This window comes from Chamaea fasciata, unplaced genomic scaffold, assembly GCF_029207755.1.
Source record: "Chamaea fasciata isolate MVZ Bird 193981 ecotype frontalis unplaced genomic scaffold, bChaFas1.0.hap1 SCAF_10, whole genome shotgun sequence".
NCBI lineage: Eukaryota > Metazoa > Chordata > Aves > Passeriformes > Sylviidae > Chamaea > Chamaea fasciata.
The window spans coordinates 11385487-11407831 of record NW_027094095.1 but is presented as its reverse complement, the minus strand read 5'-3'; the positions used below and the strand labels follow the sequence as shown (position 1 = coordinate 11407831).

The window sequence follows — 22345 nt, the reverse complement described above, 5'->3', positions numbered from 1 at the left end:
GTGACATCCTGGAGATTGTCCAAGAGCGAAGGAGCTGGCCCGCACAGGGACCCGCAGGAATGTGGGCGGAGCTGCCTAAGAACTCCCAATGGATTGGGTGGTGATTAATAAAGTAATGAAGCAAATTTCTCTCCCTGAAAAGTAATGCCCTCGTTGAACAGTAGGGAATCTTCTCTTATTACTCACACTCTTCTGAAAACTGCTAAGAGAGGGAAGGAATCTCTTTAAAAGATGCATAGTCAGAGCAAACCGCTGACTCCTAATCAGCCACATCCTCTCCCTATCCTTCTGGAGAATATGGACCATCAATTTCCCCCTAAGATGAAGGGGAGGCAAAGCAATAGTTTAGCATCCTATGCATTATCTCTCTTTTTATGATTACAAATAGAACACTTATGTTCACTGACCCATATCTCATACCAGACATCAGTAGCCACGTCCAGATTTAGGTTATTGTTCCAGCATGGGATTAGGCCGTGTGATCAGAATCAAATTTATCTAATATGATCACTTGATTGTGACATTTCTTACTGGGGCTGTACATATGCACAGCTGAAACTCGAAGACATAAAGCAAATGCTCTTGAGGTCCAAAAGAGCAGTTGTAAGTGCTTTCACAATGAGCTTCAGAAAGGTTGAGGAGACACTCTCTATTGGGTTAATTAAGCTGTCCTTTTGCTTGCAAGTTTAAAAGGAAAAAGTGAGTTTGTTCCCCATGTGGCTTTCCCAAACTCTTTCAGCTGTAGCTCTAAGCTTAAATGACCCTCAGCCCTGCAGCTTATCAACTTGATGTATATAATTGATTGCTAAACATTTTTTCCAGCTTGTTAAATGGTAAGGCTAAAAAAAAAAAAAAAGTAATATGTGAATGTTGATTGAAGTGCTTTTGTAGAGAGGGGTCAGAGATATTAGCAAGTTAAAAAGAAAGTGTGAGCTCTGCTGTGCTATGGTACTTCAAACCTGTATATATTTCATTTTGGATAATTGATCCCACATGTTTACTCTAAGGACATTTTTGTCAGGTTTCAAACTGCAGATATTAGGATTTAGAGTAGGGTGTGCTCCAGTAAGGACACTATGCAGAATGCTCAGCAATGTAGATTGCTGGTATTATAATGGCAACCATTATAAAAGAAATAATTACAGTAGCTTGTAATTGTGTGGTGAGGTAAGAGGAAAAAATATCAAGGTGTAAAACCTCAGAGTAACAGTAAATCTGAAATAGATGAAGATAGACATTCAAATTATAATTCTCAGCAATTTTGTTTTCATTATAATTTGTGGGGTTTTTTTAGTAACTGACATAAAACACAATGTTTTTTTTCAGGGGTTTTTTTCAGGGCAAAAAATAGAGTCTGTCACAAAATCTTTGTAGCTTCTTTTATTGAGAAAGGTATAATGCTGTTACACAAACAGACTGAAAAACATTCTGACTGTCCATCCAGGAGGTTTTTACAGTGACTGGGTATCTGCAACAGAACACATGCTTTATAAGTTTGTTAAAAGGCAAAGAATAATTACCCAATCCCTGTCTGGGAAACAATGCCTCAAAAGTTTAAAAAGCACAAGTTTCTAGTACCGATATGATTTTCTATATTGTTTTTCTTTAAATTATTGGCACTGTTAAAGAAAAGATGAGACTTGCTAGAGTTGTCAAGTTATTATCAATGAAATTCACAGGATTAGAAGGGAAGTTTGGTCATTGCTATTTCTCTCTAGCTATGCCAGTTAATGCCAGTCACAAAACCCATTCACTTTGAGTTTTACAAAGACACATTGGACAGTGAATATAAACTCAGAGCTTTGTATATATTGTTGAGTAACCAGTGCAGAAAAGCAAGTTTTAGTTTACACCAATCCAAGCAGGATTTGAAACAGTCATTTTGGGGTGCAAAGTTCAGTGTTTATTGTACAGAACTTCAGAACTGTCCCTTTCCTCTCCATAGCTTGGTTTGTCTGTTTTTTTCCTAAAAAGTCTAAATGTACAATCTTTATTGTATTGAATACTTTAAAAATAGATTGAGACATAATTTATTCTCTGGAATGTGGTAGTTCAACAGTTATTTTTCAAAAGAATGTTCTACATTTGTATCTATGCTATTGGAAAAAGGACAGAGTATTTGTCTGCATGGTAAAGTGGAGCACACGTGTGATATTATTAAGTCATAACATTATTTTAATTGCTAATAGTATCTGCTAATTATATGTACTACTTTTAAAAATGAGACTCAACTGAAGTGATTTATTTTAAAAATTGCTCAAGAAGATATATTTCACTTTTGAGATTTTAGTTTATTTTTCATGTAATTTACAACTATAAATGTTAGTAAGATGACCCTAATATTATTTCATTTCCTCCATTTACCCATAAATAGGAACAATGCTCTCAATGTTGTAAGTTTTATTTTGATACGTTTAAAGATAAGGCAAAATGGGTTTAATTAAAAAAACCCCAGTCATTCTTAGGGTACTACTTCTAAAAGGTTTTGAGTCCGTCACAACTTTTTAGCTGCAAAGGACAGTATGAGTTAGCTAAAATGGACTTTGAATCAAAACCAGACAAAAGCTACACATAATAAATCCTATTGTAGAGGAAAAAAGATTGGGAAAGTGACAAGAGGAAATGAGAAAAGAATATCTCTCTTAACCATGGTCTGGTTGTTTTTATTAATTTTGCAGAAAATTATCAGTAAGACTTTTTTTTAACTGCGCAGTATCTTGATTATACATAATTATCTATGTGCCTGACATTAACTTGAAAGCTTTGTAACTCAGACAGAATATTTCTAGAATAAGTTTCATTTAAGACAGCAGAACAACAGTGAAGTTAGAAACATGTTTGTGTCTTTTTTTTCATGACTAGCCCATGTCTATTCTCTATGAAATTGATGTCAAAAAAGTATTATATATTTTCAGTGGGAAATAGAAGGCTGCCCTCTACTATCCTTGTCAGGACGTCGTATCCCTTTAATCATACTTTTCATTTCAGTACATTGAAATTTCCGTTACCAAGGACAACATCATAAATAAAAGTGTTTGTGAAATTTTTACCTGCAGCTTCCTAACTTTGTGCATTAAGCATGAGACTAGCAGAGAGGTGGTCAAATGTGAAAATTTATAATCATTTATTACGTACGGCTGAAGCGAGAAGGGAATAAAAGCGTGAAGGCATACATCTATAAACTGGAGCAGAAAAGCTTAAATGAAAAGTAAAGTGAATTTCTGTGTCTTGTCATAAAGTAATGAGAAGCTAGAGCTTTATTCATAGCAACCCAAGATGCATTTACTCTCAATCTAGCTTTAGCAGTAAATGCTTCCCTGATGTATTGCTTCGGACTTACAAAGAAATATTTGTGCTCTACATAATAGTATAGTTAGGAGAATTACTGCATGGCTGAGGAGATTCTATAAAGGTTTATAGCTGGTGCTGTTACTGTAATTTAATCACAATGTAGCTAATGTAGTACTTTAATATCGCACGTTACTTTTTTATTTACCATTTATTAGTAGCTGACAGTCAATCATCACCACATCATAAACAAATCACGCAGGATTCTGTAGGAACCCTGAAGTTCCAGAACAGATGACTGTAGCTCTTACATGTGCTCCATAACGAACTAGACATCAAATTATTTTTTAATGGAGTAATCACATAATCAGGGTTCTTGTTTTCATTCAATTCATCAGCCAAAGAAAATATTTTAAGCTGTGGATACAAATAGTGTTGCACATTGTGCATACATGTTTGAGTTAGCACACCAACCTACATGGAATACAGGAGAATGTCTTCAAAAACATGAAGATTCGGGTAAAAGACACCGTGAACATACCGATGGATGCATTTACACAGACCAAGAATTGTGCTCTCTCACTTTCAGCCACCTTTTTGTTAGATTTGCCCTGATTTGTAAATGGAGAAAGTAAATGTAGCTGTGCTCTAGAGGCACTGAAATCACAAAAAATATGTTGAGATAAGAAGGACTTTTAATCTTAAGAATGATAATTTTATTGCCCTTTTTAGATGCACTGCACGATCAATTTGTCTCAGATTTGATTTCATGGTGAGGTTTTAGTACAGAATCACAGTATTTCTCTGCAGTCGCTGGTGTTAGCAAAATTAAATGCTGATTGGCACTCTGAAAGTACTGCCTCTTTGGACTGAAACCTGTGCTTCTCTCAAGACCCTAAAGATCTTTTAATTGCAAACAAAATCTTTGTTTTCCAGTCATCTCCAGCTGTGGGGGAATGACTGGTAACCAACATCAGACTGCCATGCTGATTAATATGTAGCAGTAATAAGCCCCTCAGAGATGTGTATTTGTGGGCTGTTGGTGCATGTCCTGGTATGTTGCAAAGGAACAGCCTGAACACCAAGGGCCTTCAATCACTTGAAAGGCTTGCCAAAAAGTCTAGTAATGCACACCCTGGCATGGCTTATTGCTATTAGAATATGTCTCTCTAATTCAGATTTCATGGAATTTACCCTTTGATGGTGAAGAATTATTCCTAAAAGAAAAATGTAAAATGTTTGGAGGAGGTATATGGGAAATCCCCCTGCTTTGCCATTAAATAAATTAGAATATTAAATCTTCTCTTTCATTCAGCATTGTATTGCTCATGTCCACAGGCTCTCCAGACCAACTGGACATTTCCAAGTATTAAATGTGATGTGAAGGGATTGCTGGTGATTTGGCTTTTCTTAAGTGACTTTTAAAAACCAAAACAAAACAACTCTCCCCACTTTGCTCTTAGGAGAAGCTTGTGAGCACTATTTTCCCTAAAATTACTGGACAAATATTTTAGGTCCTAGTAAACACTTGAGTTTGTTTATGTATTTATTGACCCTTTGATATACTTTTAAAAGGAACCTGAATCACTCTGTATTCCCTTGTAGTTAGCTCCGGAAAATGGAGAGTTGTGTCAAGTACTGCCAAATGAAAATGGCTACTGAATATTTAAACATAGAATTATTGGTAATATGTTAAAAAATGTGAAAGGGAGACACTCGTTAATAACCATCCTCCTGTCTGTCTCTAGCTTTCTTTTTCTTTTGAATGGCTCTCTGTGTGCAGTCGCTTCCAGCACATTCTCCAGTGGTCACCGAAGATCCAATTTAAATCACACTGCACGGAGATCCATTAATTTTTAGACATTATGTGCTATTCTGACTTGTAACTTCTGAGGGCGCTTTCTGGTTAAATTGACAATATATTGAATTTCAGACACTAACCTCTATTTTTGAAAGGAGGATTTAATACCAGATGCATTCAATTAATGCCATTGTATCTGTGTCTATTCAAAACCTGTATCGATCCTTGAAAGCTGTAGAATGATTGTTTCTTTACAGAGTTATTTTTAAACAATTATTCTGCTGCCTGCATTCGGGACAAAATTTCTAGCATTTAGTCCTCCTGTTCTAATCTAATTTTATTGTGCCTGCCTGAGCAGCCTGATGCAGTCTCCTAATTGATACTTTTCCTGTTTGACTTTCTCCTTGCCTCGTGTTGTCCTTACCTTTCCTCACAGACTGGCTGATCATGTTGTCCCTGTGTTGCTTTGTCTTCCTGGAGTGGCTGCTTTCCTTTCCTTGCTAATCACATGTGTGATATTTAGAAGGATGCCACTTTGTGAGGAGTGGGAAGGGTGGCAGGAAAAAGTGCCAGGAGAGTTATGGATGGTCACCGGGATATGAAAGAGGTGCTGCAGTGCAAAGTGAGATGATTCTTTGGAATACAAAACTTACATGTCTGCTTATCATAAAATATGTTGTTAGAGAACTCTGTCTCATTTACAATCTAATGTGGAAATAGACTTTATTTTCTTTCCTTATCACCTTAAATTTGCTTAACTGAATTATGAATTATTTAATGCTGGGCAGAAATTAAAACTTGGTTCAACAGAAATGTTTCATGAACTAGCATTGAATTCTCAGACTGTTTTACTCAGAATGAACCTTGAAAGTGTGGGTTATTTTTACGTGTGAATAATTTGCTTTAATTTGGATTTATCCACCTTTTAAAAATATCCTTCTCTGAGGTCTTTAAAAACTCCCAAATGAAGCCAAATGAAACTTAAAAGTTTTGGGGGTGTCTTTTATTGGGGGTGGGGGGATGGGGAGGGTGGCTTGTTCCCTTAAAACCCTCTCCTCCCCAGTTAAAATGTTTTTATTTATTTTGACATGAGAACAGAGAACATATGCATTTTGGGTCAATCCTGAAGTATCAATTAATTTCAGCACCTATTTTGAGACAGGGATTTAAAAATCAATTATTTATACAGCCATACAGTTCAATGATTTTTTTTTTTTTTGGTAGGGTAAAGTGCTGCAAGTTTTGGTTTTTTTTAAATTAATTATACCTGAGATACTGGTTTGTGTTTAGTGTTTTTCAATCTTTTTCTAAAGGCTAACTCTCATCCTCAAGTGAGCAGTTTAAGGATTCATTGCATACTATATGAAAATTATGAAGAGTCCTTCACAGCACGGGGTACAGTGGGTTTTACTGCCCCATGCACGATTGAAAGCAGAATTTCAAAGGCATGTTTGGAACCCAACACACAATAGAAATCTAAATGGCTGAGATAGCTTGATCGTGCATAAGGAATCAGAACCCATCGTGGCTTTCACAATCTTGTGGCAGGGCTGGCTCATGAAAGGACTCAAATTGTAAACTAAACATATTTGCTGTGCAACAAAATGAAATGCAAGTATGACCCTTGGAAACTATTTTCACATGAACGGTTTTAGAATAAATTTCTAAGTTTCTCCCTCAAAACAATCTACTGTACATTTGACATGTGGATCTTTGGAAGCATCTGACTTCCTCCTTTTTCATCAGAATTACCATCCTTTTGAAAATATAAAAACCTAATATTTGTAACTTTTTTCATATTATCATGAAAACCAGGGCCCATCTTGCAAGCAAACGACTAAAAGACACAAAAATAGGCAGCGATGAAAAACCTCAAACTTGCAAGTCTGTTTCTGGGTAGTTGCTTATTTGAGTAAGTTCCAGATCCACACCAAGATATCAATAATTTAATACATCATTTCAAAAATACCAGTGTATTATTATGGGACCATCAACTATTTCCCAGATCTGCAACAGCAGTTAGATTCTAACTCATTGAGAAATTAATTTTGAAATCAGTACAACTGGGATGTCTGAAGATCTTTGCAAATCTGGACCTAAGTGACTATTCTCTCTCCTAGAAATTCAGATATAGAAATGTGTTGTATCTGTTAAGACATGACATTCAAACTATTTCTAAGGACAGCATTTTTTATGAACATGTTTTTAAGTTTTAAGGCAGTTGTTGCATCAACAACAGGACAACAGTAATGTCTGAGAATCACCAGATCCAGTGATCTCCCTCTACAATAGAAGGTGAGGATTATTTAAGAGAAGTATTCACTATCCTTGCACTGGAGGAGCTACAGGCAGTACATAGGGTTGTCTTTATGCCTTTTTCTAATAATTCAAGAAGGAGTTTGTACCAATAACTGTCCTGTTGTGTGCCAAGAGCCTTCCTGTACTCAGGCACAACTCCTGTTTGAAAGCCCAAGGGGGCTTCTGCTCATAGAAGATGGCAGCTCCAGAAACCTCAACTAGTAGGAAAAGATGTATTTGGAATGAGGTTTCAAATACTGTTTCTTGAACAGTGAGTCTCCATATCTAATCCACCCAAAATTGATCTGCTGTGAAAAATGGGTGAGAGGATGTGCCAAAACTGTTCAGTCACATAGTAAGCAGATTAGGTCTATGGGAAATAGTGTCCATCATGAATTCATCTCCCTGAAGAGAATTTAGATAGAAAGGTTTTATGAGGGTTTTCTAGGCTTATAATGAAGTCTAGGATGAATAACATTCTATCCAGAATGCATGAAAGTGTATGTGGTTTTTTTCATCATAAATGAATATTTTAAGCTATACAGATTCTGTCTAGAATTATAGTTTAAAAAAAATTCCAACACATTCCATTATTAATCTCAAATCATTATTATTGTACAGTTTTTGTTACAGTAAAATAAGAATGTTTAGGATGGAGTCTGAGTAACTGTTCTAAATGCTTCACACGTGTGGAAAAGATTCTGTTCATTTGAATGGGCAGCACTGGAGTGTTATTTTAGCTGTTCCCTATAGGTTTATAGGGCTCTGCCTCTTATTTCTGAGGAAATCAAGAAAATTAGGAAAGCAGATACTGCATTCAGTATAGCTCATTTAAGTTTTTCTGATGTCTGCAGCTTCAGAGAAGCTGTAACCTTAGGCTTCAAATTACTATTAAGCAAAAAAGAGCAATACACAGTAGCTTGCAGTATGTGTAACAGCCTTGGGATCTTTTGCAACACACTTCCCTGTTTGTGTATATGAGATGGAGAAATTCTTGCAGATACAAACCTGTAAATTGCAATAATAATACTGGGATTACATTTTGTGTCCTCGCTTTCCTATAGAGAGATTTTACAGTCATTCTAACAGTATAATCTGCACCACTGTAATTTTAGATATTTCCCTCCCTAAGAGTTTTTTTTTTCTCACCTCTAACAATATTGTAATGCTCTGAGTGATCTTACTCATGAACCACCTTGTGAGATGTCATTAAATGTAAGGAATACAGAACTTAGCTCAATGTGGTATGAATCAACATTTTTTGCACCACACACACACAACGTGTTGCAAATAGGTTTTGTGCTTATTTGTGTGTGTTGATTTATTTTGGGTGGAGCAGACCAAGAGCATGGATTAATTTTTTGGGTGAAATATAATGCTCCTTATGTTCCCTAGTTCAGAAAGATACTTGGAAGAAGTTTTATAAAATGAGAAATTGGGGGTTAGTTACAAGAGGAAAGTAATCTCTGAGTTGATGACAAGTACAAGGGATAGAAGCAGTTGGGAGAAGTTACAAACCTGTAAAAGTAGGCAGAATGAAACTTGCAGTTCTTTCCCTGAAGCCAGTATTCTAAGACATGTTTTGTACAGCAGTGAAATCATGCAAAGGCATAGCAAGACCAAGATCTGTACACTGGCTGTTTTCAGATCACTATGTGTTTATGTGTGTGAATAGAAGAGACTTCTGAACAAAAAGAACTGAAGCGTGAATCTCTTCTCTCTGTGACTGGTGCTGTTTATATTTTTGATGTTTATGGTGATGGTGTGATTATGGTAATTATTTTTCTTAGAAAAAACCCCAGCTGGCTTCATGTCTTGGATTTTTCATGCTCTGAAAGTGTATCTTGATTTGTAAAGTATAACTGGGAACAGAAGAAACAGAAACAGGAAACCTTTTCATAGTCTGATAAATTTCCTTTAAAACCCCTGAATCCTGTAGCCCTGACTGTAGTGCTTGTAGACTTATTGCAAAGGTCAAGAGTTCTTCTTTAAGGACAGGCAGAAACTGGATCCTGGTCACCTCAAGAAGTAGATTAACACTACTTGTTAATCTTGTCTAGGTACTCCAACAGCAATCTTGGTAAGGTTAAAAGGTAAAAAATCTCTTAGATGACACATCTACGTCAGAAATTTGTTATACCTGGCACATGAAAGCTTACCCTGATACTAAAATATCCTATCTTTCCTTTTGCAGAGAGGTGGACAGCTGACATCTCCAAGTCCTTTCCAACTTTTTTTTTAAAAGCATGGATATTTCCCATCATCCTAAACATACTATTGTGCAGAGAGGTTATTGCTGGCTTTATCTAAAATAAACTTTAGAGCAGGGTTATATTTGGCAGCATGGAATGCTAATTTACTAAGGCTGTGGAGAATGAGCTGTTCTTTTGATATCCTAGATTCCAGTTATTCTACTAGCACTTATATGTAATTTCATCTAACATTTTCTGTGGGGCTCCTTAAAAATTGTAAAAACTGGTTTTGTACTTCAGTCCTTGCAGAGGTTCTCAGTGTGGAATCCAGAGTTATACTCAATCTGTCCATTTCCACTTTACCTGATATTAATAGAAATATCTTTTTAATATGGCTCAGAACTAAGGATGAACCATCTGGTTCTTGATGCAACTGAGGCAAAGCACAGTTTATCTCCAAGGCCAAAGCAAAGGCTCTGTTCCAGGGTAAGTTATGGATTTGCTCCAGGACCCGTGCTATGACAGTTTATTACTACCAAATTTCTGAGGATCTGTTAATCAGAATGACAAAATTTCTGGTAGCTGGTTTTTTGGGGGTTTGTTTGTTGCTTTGTTTTTTGTTTTTTTTTTAAGTTCTAGTTTTATAGGCAGAAAATTCAAATCAGTCACATTGTTTGCTCCTGTTTGCAAAGCCTGCAAGTACCAATTGAGTGATAACGAGAGCTGAAATAGTTGCCTGTGTGACAGTGACTTTGAAATTTCACAACAGTGCTACTTCAAATGTCAGACTTCTTAAATTTTACTTCTTCTTGAAGTAAAGATTTCAAACTTCTTCAACTATGGTAGAAAAATCCCATAATTTTGGAATTTGATATTCTTTGCATTAAAACTGATGTTGTGTGATAAAAGTTTCCTGAGGCTTACAGTTTCTAGCACTAGTCTTAGCACTTGATTTAAAACAAAGAGTAAATCTCTAATCTCTCCTTGCTAAGACAATTTTTATTTTTTTAGGATTACAGAAAGACTAATTGTGTGAGTAACGTGAATTCTATTTGCAGGCTGCAGTTTCCATTGCTGCAATAGTGTTCTTTTTTAGTTTATGAAAAAAAGAGCAGTATTAGTCCAGTATAGCTTCGTATGATCTATCTTCCACAAATCTGAACATTTCCTCCATTCCAAACATTTTCAGTGCTGGAAATTTTTAATGCTTTAAAACATTGACTTGTTTTCATTAGGTATTGATTTATTTAGAATATATTTCATTGACTTTTATTCTTCTACAGTTCTTCTATCTAGTGTTTACCCGCATATTTTGCTAATATGGTTTTATGTAATTGACCTTTTGAGGAATTACAGTAAGGATTTTAGTAGCTGTGAGTTCCTAAAAATCCTTTTCAGCTGTCAAACAAATCAGAGACCAAATGCTTGAACAGGAGAAGGATGAAGTAATTCCACATTCTCGAGAAAGTGTATATTGAAAAAATGCTGAAATTGAAAATATTGAAAGTATCAGTGTAACAGTCTCAACACACAAAAAATTGATTGCCATTTATTGTCTAATCCTGAATGAAATGAAATGTTCATAAAAAGGAAATGTCAAATAGTAACAGAAGGAGAGACAAATGTTAAAATCATGTAAAAAAACTTCTGATAAAACCGACTGCCATGCAAATTTCTGTTGCCCCAAAGCAGAACGAACTTGTGATAAGAGTGTCAGCTTTCAGTGGTACCACCCAAACTGGAACAGATCCTGACAAACTTGCTAGAGATTAGAACTGTCCATAGACTGATTTATTCAAGATAGCAAGGACAATTCGGGCAAGACCTGCCAAATTTCAAAGCTGAGCAATCCGTTCACGCCCTGCCCAGAGCGGCAATCAGAGCTGGAATTAAGCAGTGCTTTCCTCGCATTCCAAAAGGCAGGATTCAAGCTCAGCCCACGGTTTTTGACTACTTCTTAGGTTACCATGAACACATCCTACTTTGGCATGAGACCTGAAAAGTGACAGGTGTGCCTGCAGGTTCTCTTTTCTCCAACATGGGCAGATTTTCTGGCTAGAAACCTTTACCTATTCAAGGCATAGATGGCTTATTCTGGATGTTTATGGATTTGTTACTGAGCACAGTGGGCTACAATTCCTCTGGGGGCTGACATGTGCTATCAGAACAAAAAAAAATACAAATGTGCTTTCTGTGCTTCTTCCTGAAGGAATTTTATTTTATTCCATTGATCCCAACAGATTTAAGTAACAGTTCTGGATAAAATTACTGGCTTGACCACAACACTGTTTAATTCCCAGAAGTCAAAGAACATCTGACCAGCAGCCTGAGCAACTGAGGCAGCTGCTCACAGAACCACACTGCTCCTGACACCAGGGCTCACTGAAGTAACAGAGGAGCTCTTTTTGCAATTAATGAGCTAAAGAAACTGAACTATCAATTATGTAAGACCATATTATTAACATTTCAAACCACCTGAGGCTCTGCACCTCTTTATTTTCACCACAGATGGACCACACAGTGCTCTGTACAGGTAATTGCTGATGACAGTTGTGTGGAAAATGACCCCTCATTACCAGTTGTGGGTGCCAAGACCTCGTAACTCATTGCAGGCAATAAGTAAAATCCTTGTTGGGCTGATTCTATTAGAATAATTGGATGTTAGAGGACAACCCCACTCTGAGATAAAACAAGACAAAAAGCTCCCCAAAGTCTACAAGAATTAAGAATTAAGATAAGAAAGTCCACAGCACTTCATATTTCTAACAGTTAAATATTCAAAGGAGCTGTTATTGAGCTCAAGAAAAGCAAAAACTTGGCATGCCAATTTAAGATCTGGAATCTTTAATAATTTGTTTCAAATTTTCTGTAAGATTAGTGAGTATCTAAATGTAAGTTGTTAACTAGTTTGTTTTTCTGGGATGATAAGAGATTCACAGATTGCAGAAGAGACTCAGAAGCAATTAAAAACATTTTTGCATACCTGGGTTAAGAAGAGCATTCTAGTTTTGGAAGTCTTGAATGTATATTTTTGAATTTTTTACTCTTTATATCACAGCAACCAGTATTGTTTGGAACTGAGTTTTGGCAAGAATTTTAACTCGTGAAAGTACCTAAATAACAAGCAGCATGTGGTTTTGCTCTCTCTTCTGGCATCAGCCTGAGAAAGATGGTTTTTTTCTTTCATCTTAACAGCTGATTATTCGTTGCCTCTCTCTCTATGGCAGCTACCCATAGCAGCCTCTTGGCTGGGATGGAAATCCCTAAAATCCTGGGAACTTGAAATGTAAGTAGGAGGAAATAAAGGTTTAGACTTTGTACCCCTCCTTTTCCAATGTAGATTTCAGATGACACTGTCAGGAGACTCAGAATGGTCCACTAACTCTATATTTAAAGAGATGACTGGGATTTTATTCCACTTTATTCCAGTGACTTTGCCTGTAAGTCACTTACGTGAGTTGCCAAGACTCAGGATTGTGGCAGTTTTGTTTCCAAACAAGCATCATGATATAATTGTGATATACACTGTAGGAAAGCACACTCAAAAACACAGCTGGCTCTTTTTTGTATCTATTCTTACTGATTGTTAAGTTCATTGATGTAACCTGAAAATAACTGAAAGGAAGTGTTGGGATTTAGCTTCTCTGAAAAATGAAACAACAGCAATTAGCAGTTCTCTCTCGCAAGGGTTTTATGGTGGCATTAGGTAATCCATGGAACTATTACAGATGAACGGTACCTCTTATTCCTCCCTGTTTAATAAGATAGTGATTTTGCTAATGAGCAAATCCAGAATTAATTCAAATGTCTCCAAGTAATTTGCATGTTGGATTTAAAAGTTGCAATTTGTTTGCTATTCAAATGCAGTTTCTTATCAGAAAATATGTTTGGTTTGAAAATCAAGAGTTTTTGCCCTGACATATTCAAGTGGCCAGTTTTAAGTATTAATATTGCAAGGTAGGGTAATTTTACAAATAAGTTTAAAAATAGGTTATAAACCCACAGTGACTCTGAGTTACAGATGCATTTTCATAGCAAACTATATATATTTTGCATTTATTTCCATTTGTTATTCTATTCTTCCCAGTAATGCGATTGTGTTTTTCAGGATTCTGCCCAAAGATTACAAGAATCAGTACTAGCTGCACAATTAATTCAGATCCTAGATACACACCCTTCAATAAGGCAAATATGTTCAAAGAAACTCACTGAAGTATTTTGTTTAGTTTTAGCTTGTTTAGTCTGGTAAGAGGCCAGTGTGAAGCAAGCCCTTGAAAGAACTTTGGTGATTCATGTATACCATGAGCTATTTTTGGGCTATTTTCCTCTGTCCTCATACACTTCTTATTTTCTTCCTATTTAAATTTCTATAATAATTAAGTATAAGCATTTGTCAATATATATGTGGGAATTTATTTTTAGTGTAGAATTTGGTAGTATATGTTTTCTTACCTTTAGTTTTACAAAAAGAAATATCAGAAGTAGAGATTGTTCACTCCTCAGTTTGCCTTAGCATCTTTGTACTTTCACTTCTTAAAATAAATTTATTTTGTTGGTCAAAAGACCATTCAAATATCAAATTAAGTTTTCTAATTATAGATCCTTTGGTGCTAAGTTTTTCATTTTCAAACAGTTGAATATCACAATATAGTTGATGCACTCCCATGTTATCAAATAAATGCTCAAGGTACAGCTTATAATGTTGAAAAATAGAAAAATAAATTGACCTTGATGAAGTGTGTCTTCTTTTGTCTGTTCCCAGGAAAGTTTATTTCAGGTATTTCTACTGCTGAAATGATTAGAGTTAACAGCTTTTTCCCTCCATTTTATTTTACAGGGTCTCTTCATCTTCCTGATATATGGGGTGTACAACACAGAGGTAAGTCTGCTTGGAGTATCTCAAGGCTGACAGAGTGAATGAGAGAAATGACAGGTTTCTTATCTTGATAACTGAGGGACAAAGTTGGCTTTCCATACGAGTGTCCTACTGCCCTTCATGCTTGGACTGGCTTATATGCATCCCAGCTTACCATTAAACACAGACACCCTGAATAAAGGGACAGACTCATTTCTCATAGGCGTTGACTAATATTTTACTGCTGCTTTAAGTTTTTTGAATTCCTGGTCTGGCTTTTAACACTTAGCTAAACCTGACAGTCCGAAACTGTCGTAATCTAATGTACATTTTGAAATTAACTGTTAGTTCGCAGGCTAGAAAATATTTAAGTCATAAAAGGAGTTAGTTTTACTTAATAAAATTTTGAAGTACAGAAATGGCATGAATATGCTTTTGCATCAATCAGATATGTTAAAGATATTAAGATCTGACCCGAGCCTTTGTACCAGTCAGGGTTACGAAAAGTACTTGCTCTATTTATAGGCTCATCACTCATAAAGGAAAATATCTTTGACAGATAAAGCCTAAAAATCTTAAGGAATCTCTCCACCTTGTTCCGTTACTTCCATTACACCAATAATAAAAATTAGTGTTAGTATGCTTAATTCCAGGTTTTTAAGCTAAGGCACCTCTAATGTTTGCATTTTAAAACCTTACAGAAATACAAAAAGCTTTTGAAGTAAATACTTATTAATTAGGCAGAATTCTATTTGTATTTTACTATCCTTCAAGGAGGGTATTATAAAAATAGTGGAAAGGGTCTCCTAATTAACCGAAATAAGGTAGTATTTCAAAACAACGATTTTATCTCATTTCTAGTATAAGGATGAATTATTTCCGCACATGCAGCTCAACCAATGGGCATCATTAGCAGGGGTTTTGCTGTACCAGTGGGCCAAAGAACCCGGCCTGTGGCCCCGGGGAGCCGAGCTGCCGGTGAGCTTTCCCAGCCCGCCGGGGCCACGGCTGCTTCCAGGGCTCCCAGTTCGCAGCTGGAGAAGGCTGGGACAGCGGACCTGCTCCCCAGTGTGAACATGGTAGGGAGCGTGGGAGCAGCGTGTGTCTAACGTGCCCGATTGATGCATCCCAGTGTGATAACATCGGTAGTGTTTCAGGGCCCCTGTGCAGCGGCTTCATTATCTCCGTGGCGTTGCGTGCATCTCCTGGCACTGGTTTGCGATCAAACAGCAACACCCTCGAGCCTTTGTTAAAAACCTCAATTTCAGCCTTTCTGCATCTGCCGCTTCTTCACGCGGGCCACGAGCGCCGCCGAGCCCGCGGGCTGCCCGCGTTCGGAGCTTCGCGCAGCCCGGGGCCGGCCCGGGACTGCAGCGCGTTCCGGAGCAGCACCTGCGCTCCGCTCCCGGGCGAGCGGCGGGGCCCGGTCCCGTTATCCGGGCTGCGCCCGCGGCGCTCCGGCGGGCCCCGGAGCGGTTCCCGGCGCTGCCGCCCGGCCCGGCCCGGCCCGGCCCCGCGGCGGGCAGCGCCCACCCCCCGCCCCCCGCGCCGCGCCTGCGCGCCCGCCGCCCGTGCGGCCGAGGCTCCCAGCGTGCCGCGCGGCGCGCATGTGCGGCGGGGCGGGCGCTGCTAATTCCATTGTGGAGCGGACGCGGCGATATTTGTAACTGGCGGCGGCGGCGGGAGCCGTAAGTGCAGCCGGGCCGGGGCCGCCGCGGGCGCGGGGCGGGAGGCGGCGATGCGCCCGGGCGGCGGCTGCCGGGCCGCCGAGGGAGCCGCCCGCTGAGCCGGCGCGGTCCGGCTGGCGGGCGGGCGGGCGGCGGGTCCCGCAGCCCCTCTGGGCCGCGCCTCCTCTCCGGCCCGCCTTCCCGGGGGATGAAACTCGGCAGCGGCTTCCTCGGCGGCGGCAAGAGGGCGGCGGCCATGGAGCCAACGTTCCCCCCCGGCATGGTGATGTTCAACCACCGCCTGCCCCCGGTCACCAGCTTCGCCCGGGCGGCCGCGCCCCCCGCGGCGGCCCAGCACCCCCCGCAGTGCGTGTTACCTCCGGCCGCCGCCGCCGCTTCCTCCACGGCGGCGGGCGAGCCCCCGGCGCCTCCGCCCCCGCAGGACGTGACTTTCAAGAAGGAGCCGGCGGGGGCTTTCCCCTCCGCGTCCTCCTCGCAGAGGAGCCCCTGGGGCTTTCTGCAGTCCCTGGTGAGCATCAAGCAAGAGAAGCCCAGCGAGCAGGAGGAGGAGCAGCAGCCGCAGCACCATCACCACTACGGGGGGCTTTTCGGGGGAGCGGCGGAGGAGAGGCCCCCCGGCCTGGGCAGCGGCGAAGGAACCGGCCAGAGCGTGATCCAGGACCTCAGCCTTCTTCACCACCTGCACCAGCATCCCCACCGAGACCTGCTGCTGACCGGCAGAGGCGAGGGCGCTCCAGGGAGCGCGGGTGAGCCAAAGCACGACGCCCAGGTCAAGAAGGCAAAGAGGCCAAAGCCAGAAACTCAGGGAATCAAAGCCAAGCGGAAGCCAAGCGCTTCATCCAAACCCCCCCTGGTGGGAGATGGGGAAGATGCCGTCGCGTCCCCCAGCCAGAAACCTCACGTCTGCGAACACTGCAGTGCTGCCTTCAGGAGCTCCTATCACTTGCGCAGGCACGTGCTCATCCACACCGGGGAGAGGCCTTTCCAGTGCAGCCAGTGCAGCATGGGCTTCATCCAGAAGTACTTGCTGCAGAGACACGAGAAGATCCACAGTAGGGAGAAGCCTTTTGGGTGTGACCAGTGTAGTATGAAGTTCATCCAGAAGTACCACATGGAAAGACACAAGAGGACGCATAGTGGAGAAAAGCCATACAAATGTGACACTTGTCAGCAGTATTTTTCAAGGACTGATAGACTGTTAAAGCACAGAAGAACATGTGGTGAAGCCATAGGTAAAGCAGAGCCCGGATCATCAAATAGCATGGGTAGCTTGGCTGCATTGTCTCAGGGAAATACAAGTTCCTCAAGGAGAAAAAGTAAAACAAAAAGTACATCCACTGAAAGCAAAGGAAGCAAGTGTAGCAGCAAAATAGCTGAATCTCAAGTTTCAAGTAATGTGGCCATGCCAAGTTATGCAGTTGATATTCCTATTGTGTCTTCCAGTGGTGGTCTAGTTGGCACAGGCGTAGAAGAACTTCAGAAAAAGGTGCCAAAATTGGTCTTGAAAAAAACGAGCAGAAAACAAGCAGACAAAAATTACCTTAATTTTGTATCACCACTGCCAGATATTTTGGGGCAAAAACCACTGTCTGGGAAACAGAGTGGCTCTCTAGGCCTAGTAGCCAATACCGGTGTAGAAACTATTGGCCTTCTCCAAAGTACAGGTGGTAAACCGGGTCAAATAAGTAGCAATTATGATGATGCCATGCAGTTTTCAAAGAAAAGAAGATACTTACAAACTGCAAGCAGTAACAGTGCCTTTTCACTTAATGTCGGACACATGACTTCCCAGCAATCCGTCATCCAGTCTCCAGGTGTTAGCGTTATGGATAACGAAGCTCCTTTATCTCTTATTGATTCAGCATCTTTAAACAATGACATAAAGTCTTGCCACGACAAGTCTGGTATTCCTGATGAAGTCTTACAGAGCCTTTTGGACCAGTACTCTCACAAATCGGAAGGCCAGAAAGAAGATCCTTTCAGTATCACTGAACAGCGCGTGGACTTGCACACCTCAGGAGAGCATTCAGACATGGTTCAGGAAGAAAACTTGAGCCCTAACTCTCAAACAGTTTCAAATGATAAGGCAAGCATGTTGCAAGAATACTCAAAATACCTCCAACAAGCCTTTGAAAGAACAAGCAACAGCACTGGTTTTGCTTTTGGACCCAGTTTCCAGTTTGTTAGCTTGTCTTCAACTCTCCACAACCACACTCTGTTTCCAGACAAGCAGATATACACTACATCTCCACTCGAGTGTGGCTTCAGCCAATCTGTTACCTCAGTATTGCCAACTGCGTTGCCAAAACCTCCATTTGGGATGTTGCTTGGCTCTCAGCCAGGCTTTTACTTGTCTGCTTTGGAGGCTTCGCATCAACAGTTGACTCCCTCTCAAGAGCTGGATGATCTCATCGATCCGCAGAAAAACTTAGAGACTTCATCGAACTACCAGTCAACATCTCAGAAACTGACTGGCCAGAAGGAACAGAAAAACTTAGAATCCTCAACGAGCTTTCAGATCCCATCTCAGGAGTTAACCAGCCAGATAGATCCTCAGAAGGACATAGAGCCTAGAGCAACCTACCAGATCGAGAACTTTGCACAAGCGTTTGGTTCTCAGTTCAAGTCGGGCAGCAGGGTGCCAATGACTTTTATCGCTAACTCTAATGGAGAAGTGGACCATAGAGTAAGGACTTCAGTGTCAGATTTCTCAGGGTATACAAATATGATGTCTGATGTGAGTGAGCCATGTAGTACACGAGTAAAAACCCCAACCAGCCAGAGTTACAGGTAAGGTCCTGACTGTGACCAGGCTGTGGGGTCTTCTTAATGTAATTTGTTTTACTTTGACAACACTGCCATTGGAATGTTTCTACACGGTCCTATTAAGAATAATGTAACATGCCCTTTCAATGCAACTTTTCATATTTAGTTTATTTTGTTAGTGTGATTTTTTTAGCTCTGTTTATTATGGTTTTTAATCAAAAATCAATAGTTTTTAAAATAGCGTTTTTGTTCAAGTGACAATGTGTAGCAATCAAATTTACATTATGTAGATTGTCAGGGAATAGCCCAAGAGTTTAAAATGCAAAAAAATTAACTTTGTTCCTAGGACTAAAGTTTATTCTAATTGCTTTACTCTCAGGAAAGTGTAATGAAGCATGGGAATTCTATGCACCGCTAGTGTATTGGAACTTCCAATTTACAGATGATGACAAATATATCTCAGCTTTTTTGAGGAAGGGATCTTTGACATTTCAAATTGCTGTCTCTTATGTCAGCTGATCTGAAAGAATTTTGCTACCTAAATCTTGTTGTTTTTAAAGTACTCCTGTTCTTCCAGGGGACGCTCAGTCCAGGCAGGTGGAGCAAATGTTCTCGGGTCTGCACGATGAGCCCAGCACGGCAGCTTTAATCTGAACAGTAATGTCCCCAGAACTTCTGTGTAAGACTGTAATTCCCTAAGAGATTCTGTTGACACAAACCGTGAGAACAAAATGCGTGCAGCTGGTTCATGTCATGAGAACCCCAACTTGAAACTGCAGTCCTAATCCAGATAGGGTTTTGGGATATGTTATTTGTTACACACGGTTCAAAAAAGTCCATCTTCTGCTCTTCCCCTTTTCACATTCTTTTAGTGTAAAGGGTTCCCTCTGTTTTATTGTGTTCCTGGTTCCTCTGGACTTGATCTTGGTTGTCTACCTGTCCGTCCCCCCCGCCCCCCTCCCCTTCCTCATCCCCTTTTCTTTCTTTTCTTAACCTTTTCCCCCTACTCACTCTGTCACCCCAACGTAATAGCTAACATTTAAAAAGATTTACATTCCAGAAGGTGCATATCTTATGATGTGCTTTCTGATGTCTTAAGACATCAGACGATGAACAATGAACACCCACCTGTTTTAGAACTATGTTGAGGTTTCCATGTACAATAAGAAATAATCTACTCCCAATTGTACATAGAAGGCCCCTATCCTGCATCAGGATCAGCTACCACGGACCCCTGTGCCCAGCAGTGTCCCAGTGGTGTCACTGGAGCTCTTTATGGAGAGAGGGGCTTGCAGCAGTTCATCATGGCAGGCTTTTAGGGCCTAAGGCTGCAATTCCATCAAAGGATTCTGCTGATGGCATCAACTACAAAAGTAGAACTTGAGTGGCTTGTTAATATCAACAGAACTTTTCTTTGGAATTATTGCCTTACTTTATGTATATTTTGTGGTACATTATTTATTATATGTGAATCCTGATTAATGCCTGTGGAGCCATGGAAACCTGCTAGAAATACTGGTGGCCACTCAAAGCTGCTGAAACGCAGTGGCACTGCTCTAAACCACTTTTTGCAAATGATTTTTTGATTAGTTTTTTAATGTAATTTTGGTGATGTTTATGATGATGGTTTTTTATGTACTCTTGGTGATGTTTCAGTCTTACGTACTTTTCTGTTGTCAGGAAGGTACCAGTGGTTGTTTGCAGTCTTATTGTGTAATCAGCCTATTACAGGCTTCCATGTATAATAAAGTTATTAACATTGTGCAAGTGTAAAACACTTCTGTTATGAAAGTGGTGTATTATTAAAGAAATTGTTACAAAAATCCTGGGTAATTTCTCCTGTTGTCCCTCACCACTATGAATAGAAACCTGAGCCCATTCGTGATCTCTTTTGCTAGTAAACTTTTTTTTTACCCTCACTAATCTAGAGTTTGTTCTCATAGTATCTGTGTAACTCCATTAACTTTTTATTTATACTTGATTCTGTATTTCACGCTATTTCAGTTTAAATAATCAAACAACAACTGTTCTCTAAACACAGAACCCAGCCTGTTATCAGGGGTGGAATAGTCCGTAACCACTGTGTTGGCTTTTTTTAGTACCTTTTCTTTTGTTTTACAGAGGTTATAATTTACATTCTTTATATTGTGTGTAGTAGAAGTTGCATATGTATTGTTCTGGCTGTTTGCTTTAACTTAATAAAACCCATTATTCACAGAATCATAAAGGCATCACTTCTATTATCCAGTCATGCTTTTGAGAACTTATTAAGGAAATATTAGGAGATTAAATTTTGAGAAGGAATGATACAATTTACTGGAAGGTTTTCAGTTTGTTTTCTTCAGTGTCCTCTTGAGTCAAATAATCGAAATGTGCTATTTTAGAAACCAGGGGTCTAATTCATACCTTTAGCTTAGCAAAACTTAACAGATTTCCTGAATTTAAAATGTTTATACAGCCTCATCTTTTCAAATCTGTGATTTTAGTTTAAATATCTAAATTGCATATTGTTACCTGCAGAGACTTTTCATAATTGCTGGAACTTCAGAAGGTAAGGTTGTAGAAAATCCTCTATCTGCTTTTTGGGGGTCTTATTTGGTTGTCATTTTGTCCTCACCCTCCTGTTAATTCCTGCATTATAATGAAAGTCCTGTAAAAGTAGTACTATAGCAAAATATTTTACAAACATTTTAGGTAATCCAAAGATAGGTTGTGGATTTACCTATTCTGTGTTTTTCTTCAACTTAGCATGTGAATTTGAATCAAGGCGATGACATGGATGAGGAAAAATCCTTTGCATGGTAAAAAACAGACACAAAAACCTACCAAAAAGTAATTATGCAATCTGCTCAATGTCTAAATTCAGAACATTGCTAGGAACCATTTAAAAGTATGGTGGGAAAATACGGGATTTTGTAAGTTCTTTACACAACTTAGTCATTCAAACATGTTTCCAAATAGAGCAGAACTAAACCGTTTTCTACTTTAGTACGGAGTTCAAATTTTATTTTAATGAAGGTAGGGGTAGGTTAAAATTGCATGGAAATCATGCTTTACCTGGTCTATATTTGAAAACTACATAGTAAGTAGCAGTTAAGCCATGTGAACTTTATTTAGGGCTGTGTCAGCGAGAGGGAAAAGGGAAAGCAAAATGGCTCTTGAACTCTTCTCCACTTTATTTGAAGGTGTAGTTTGTTCTTGTTTTTAAAGGAGTTATGGAAGGGGAATGATGACCTGGTTCCTACGTCTAACAGAACTGTAAAGAATTCTTAGATGTAATGATAGAAAATGATGCATAAACTGTTACACTTCCTCTTAGAGTAGTTCACATAACATTATTGCCTTGGAACCTAGTGCATTTTGATACCTTGAACTGTGATTGCATCTCTGTGTCCCAAGCCACTGAAATTGCATGTCTGACTTGCCTGCACATGACTTAGAAGAGCTAAATAAAATT

At 39.4% G+C, this 22345-nt stretch overlaps 1 protein-coding gene across 1 annotated transcript; it reads left to right on the top strand.

The window, feature by feature from the left end:
- Positions 1–16309: 16309 nt before the first annotated feature.
- On the top strand, positions 16310–21273 carry ZNF281 (zinc finger protein 281). Its single transcript, XM_066192292.1, has one exon. It carries the CDS (start codon positions 16310–16312, stop codon positions 18914–18916), a length of 2607 nt encoding a protein of 868 aa, XP_066048389.1. The 3' UTR covers positions 18917–21273.
- The last annotated feature ends 1072 nt before the right edge of the window (positions 21274–22345 follow it).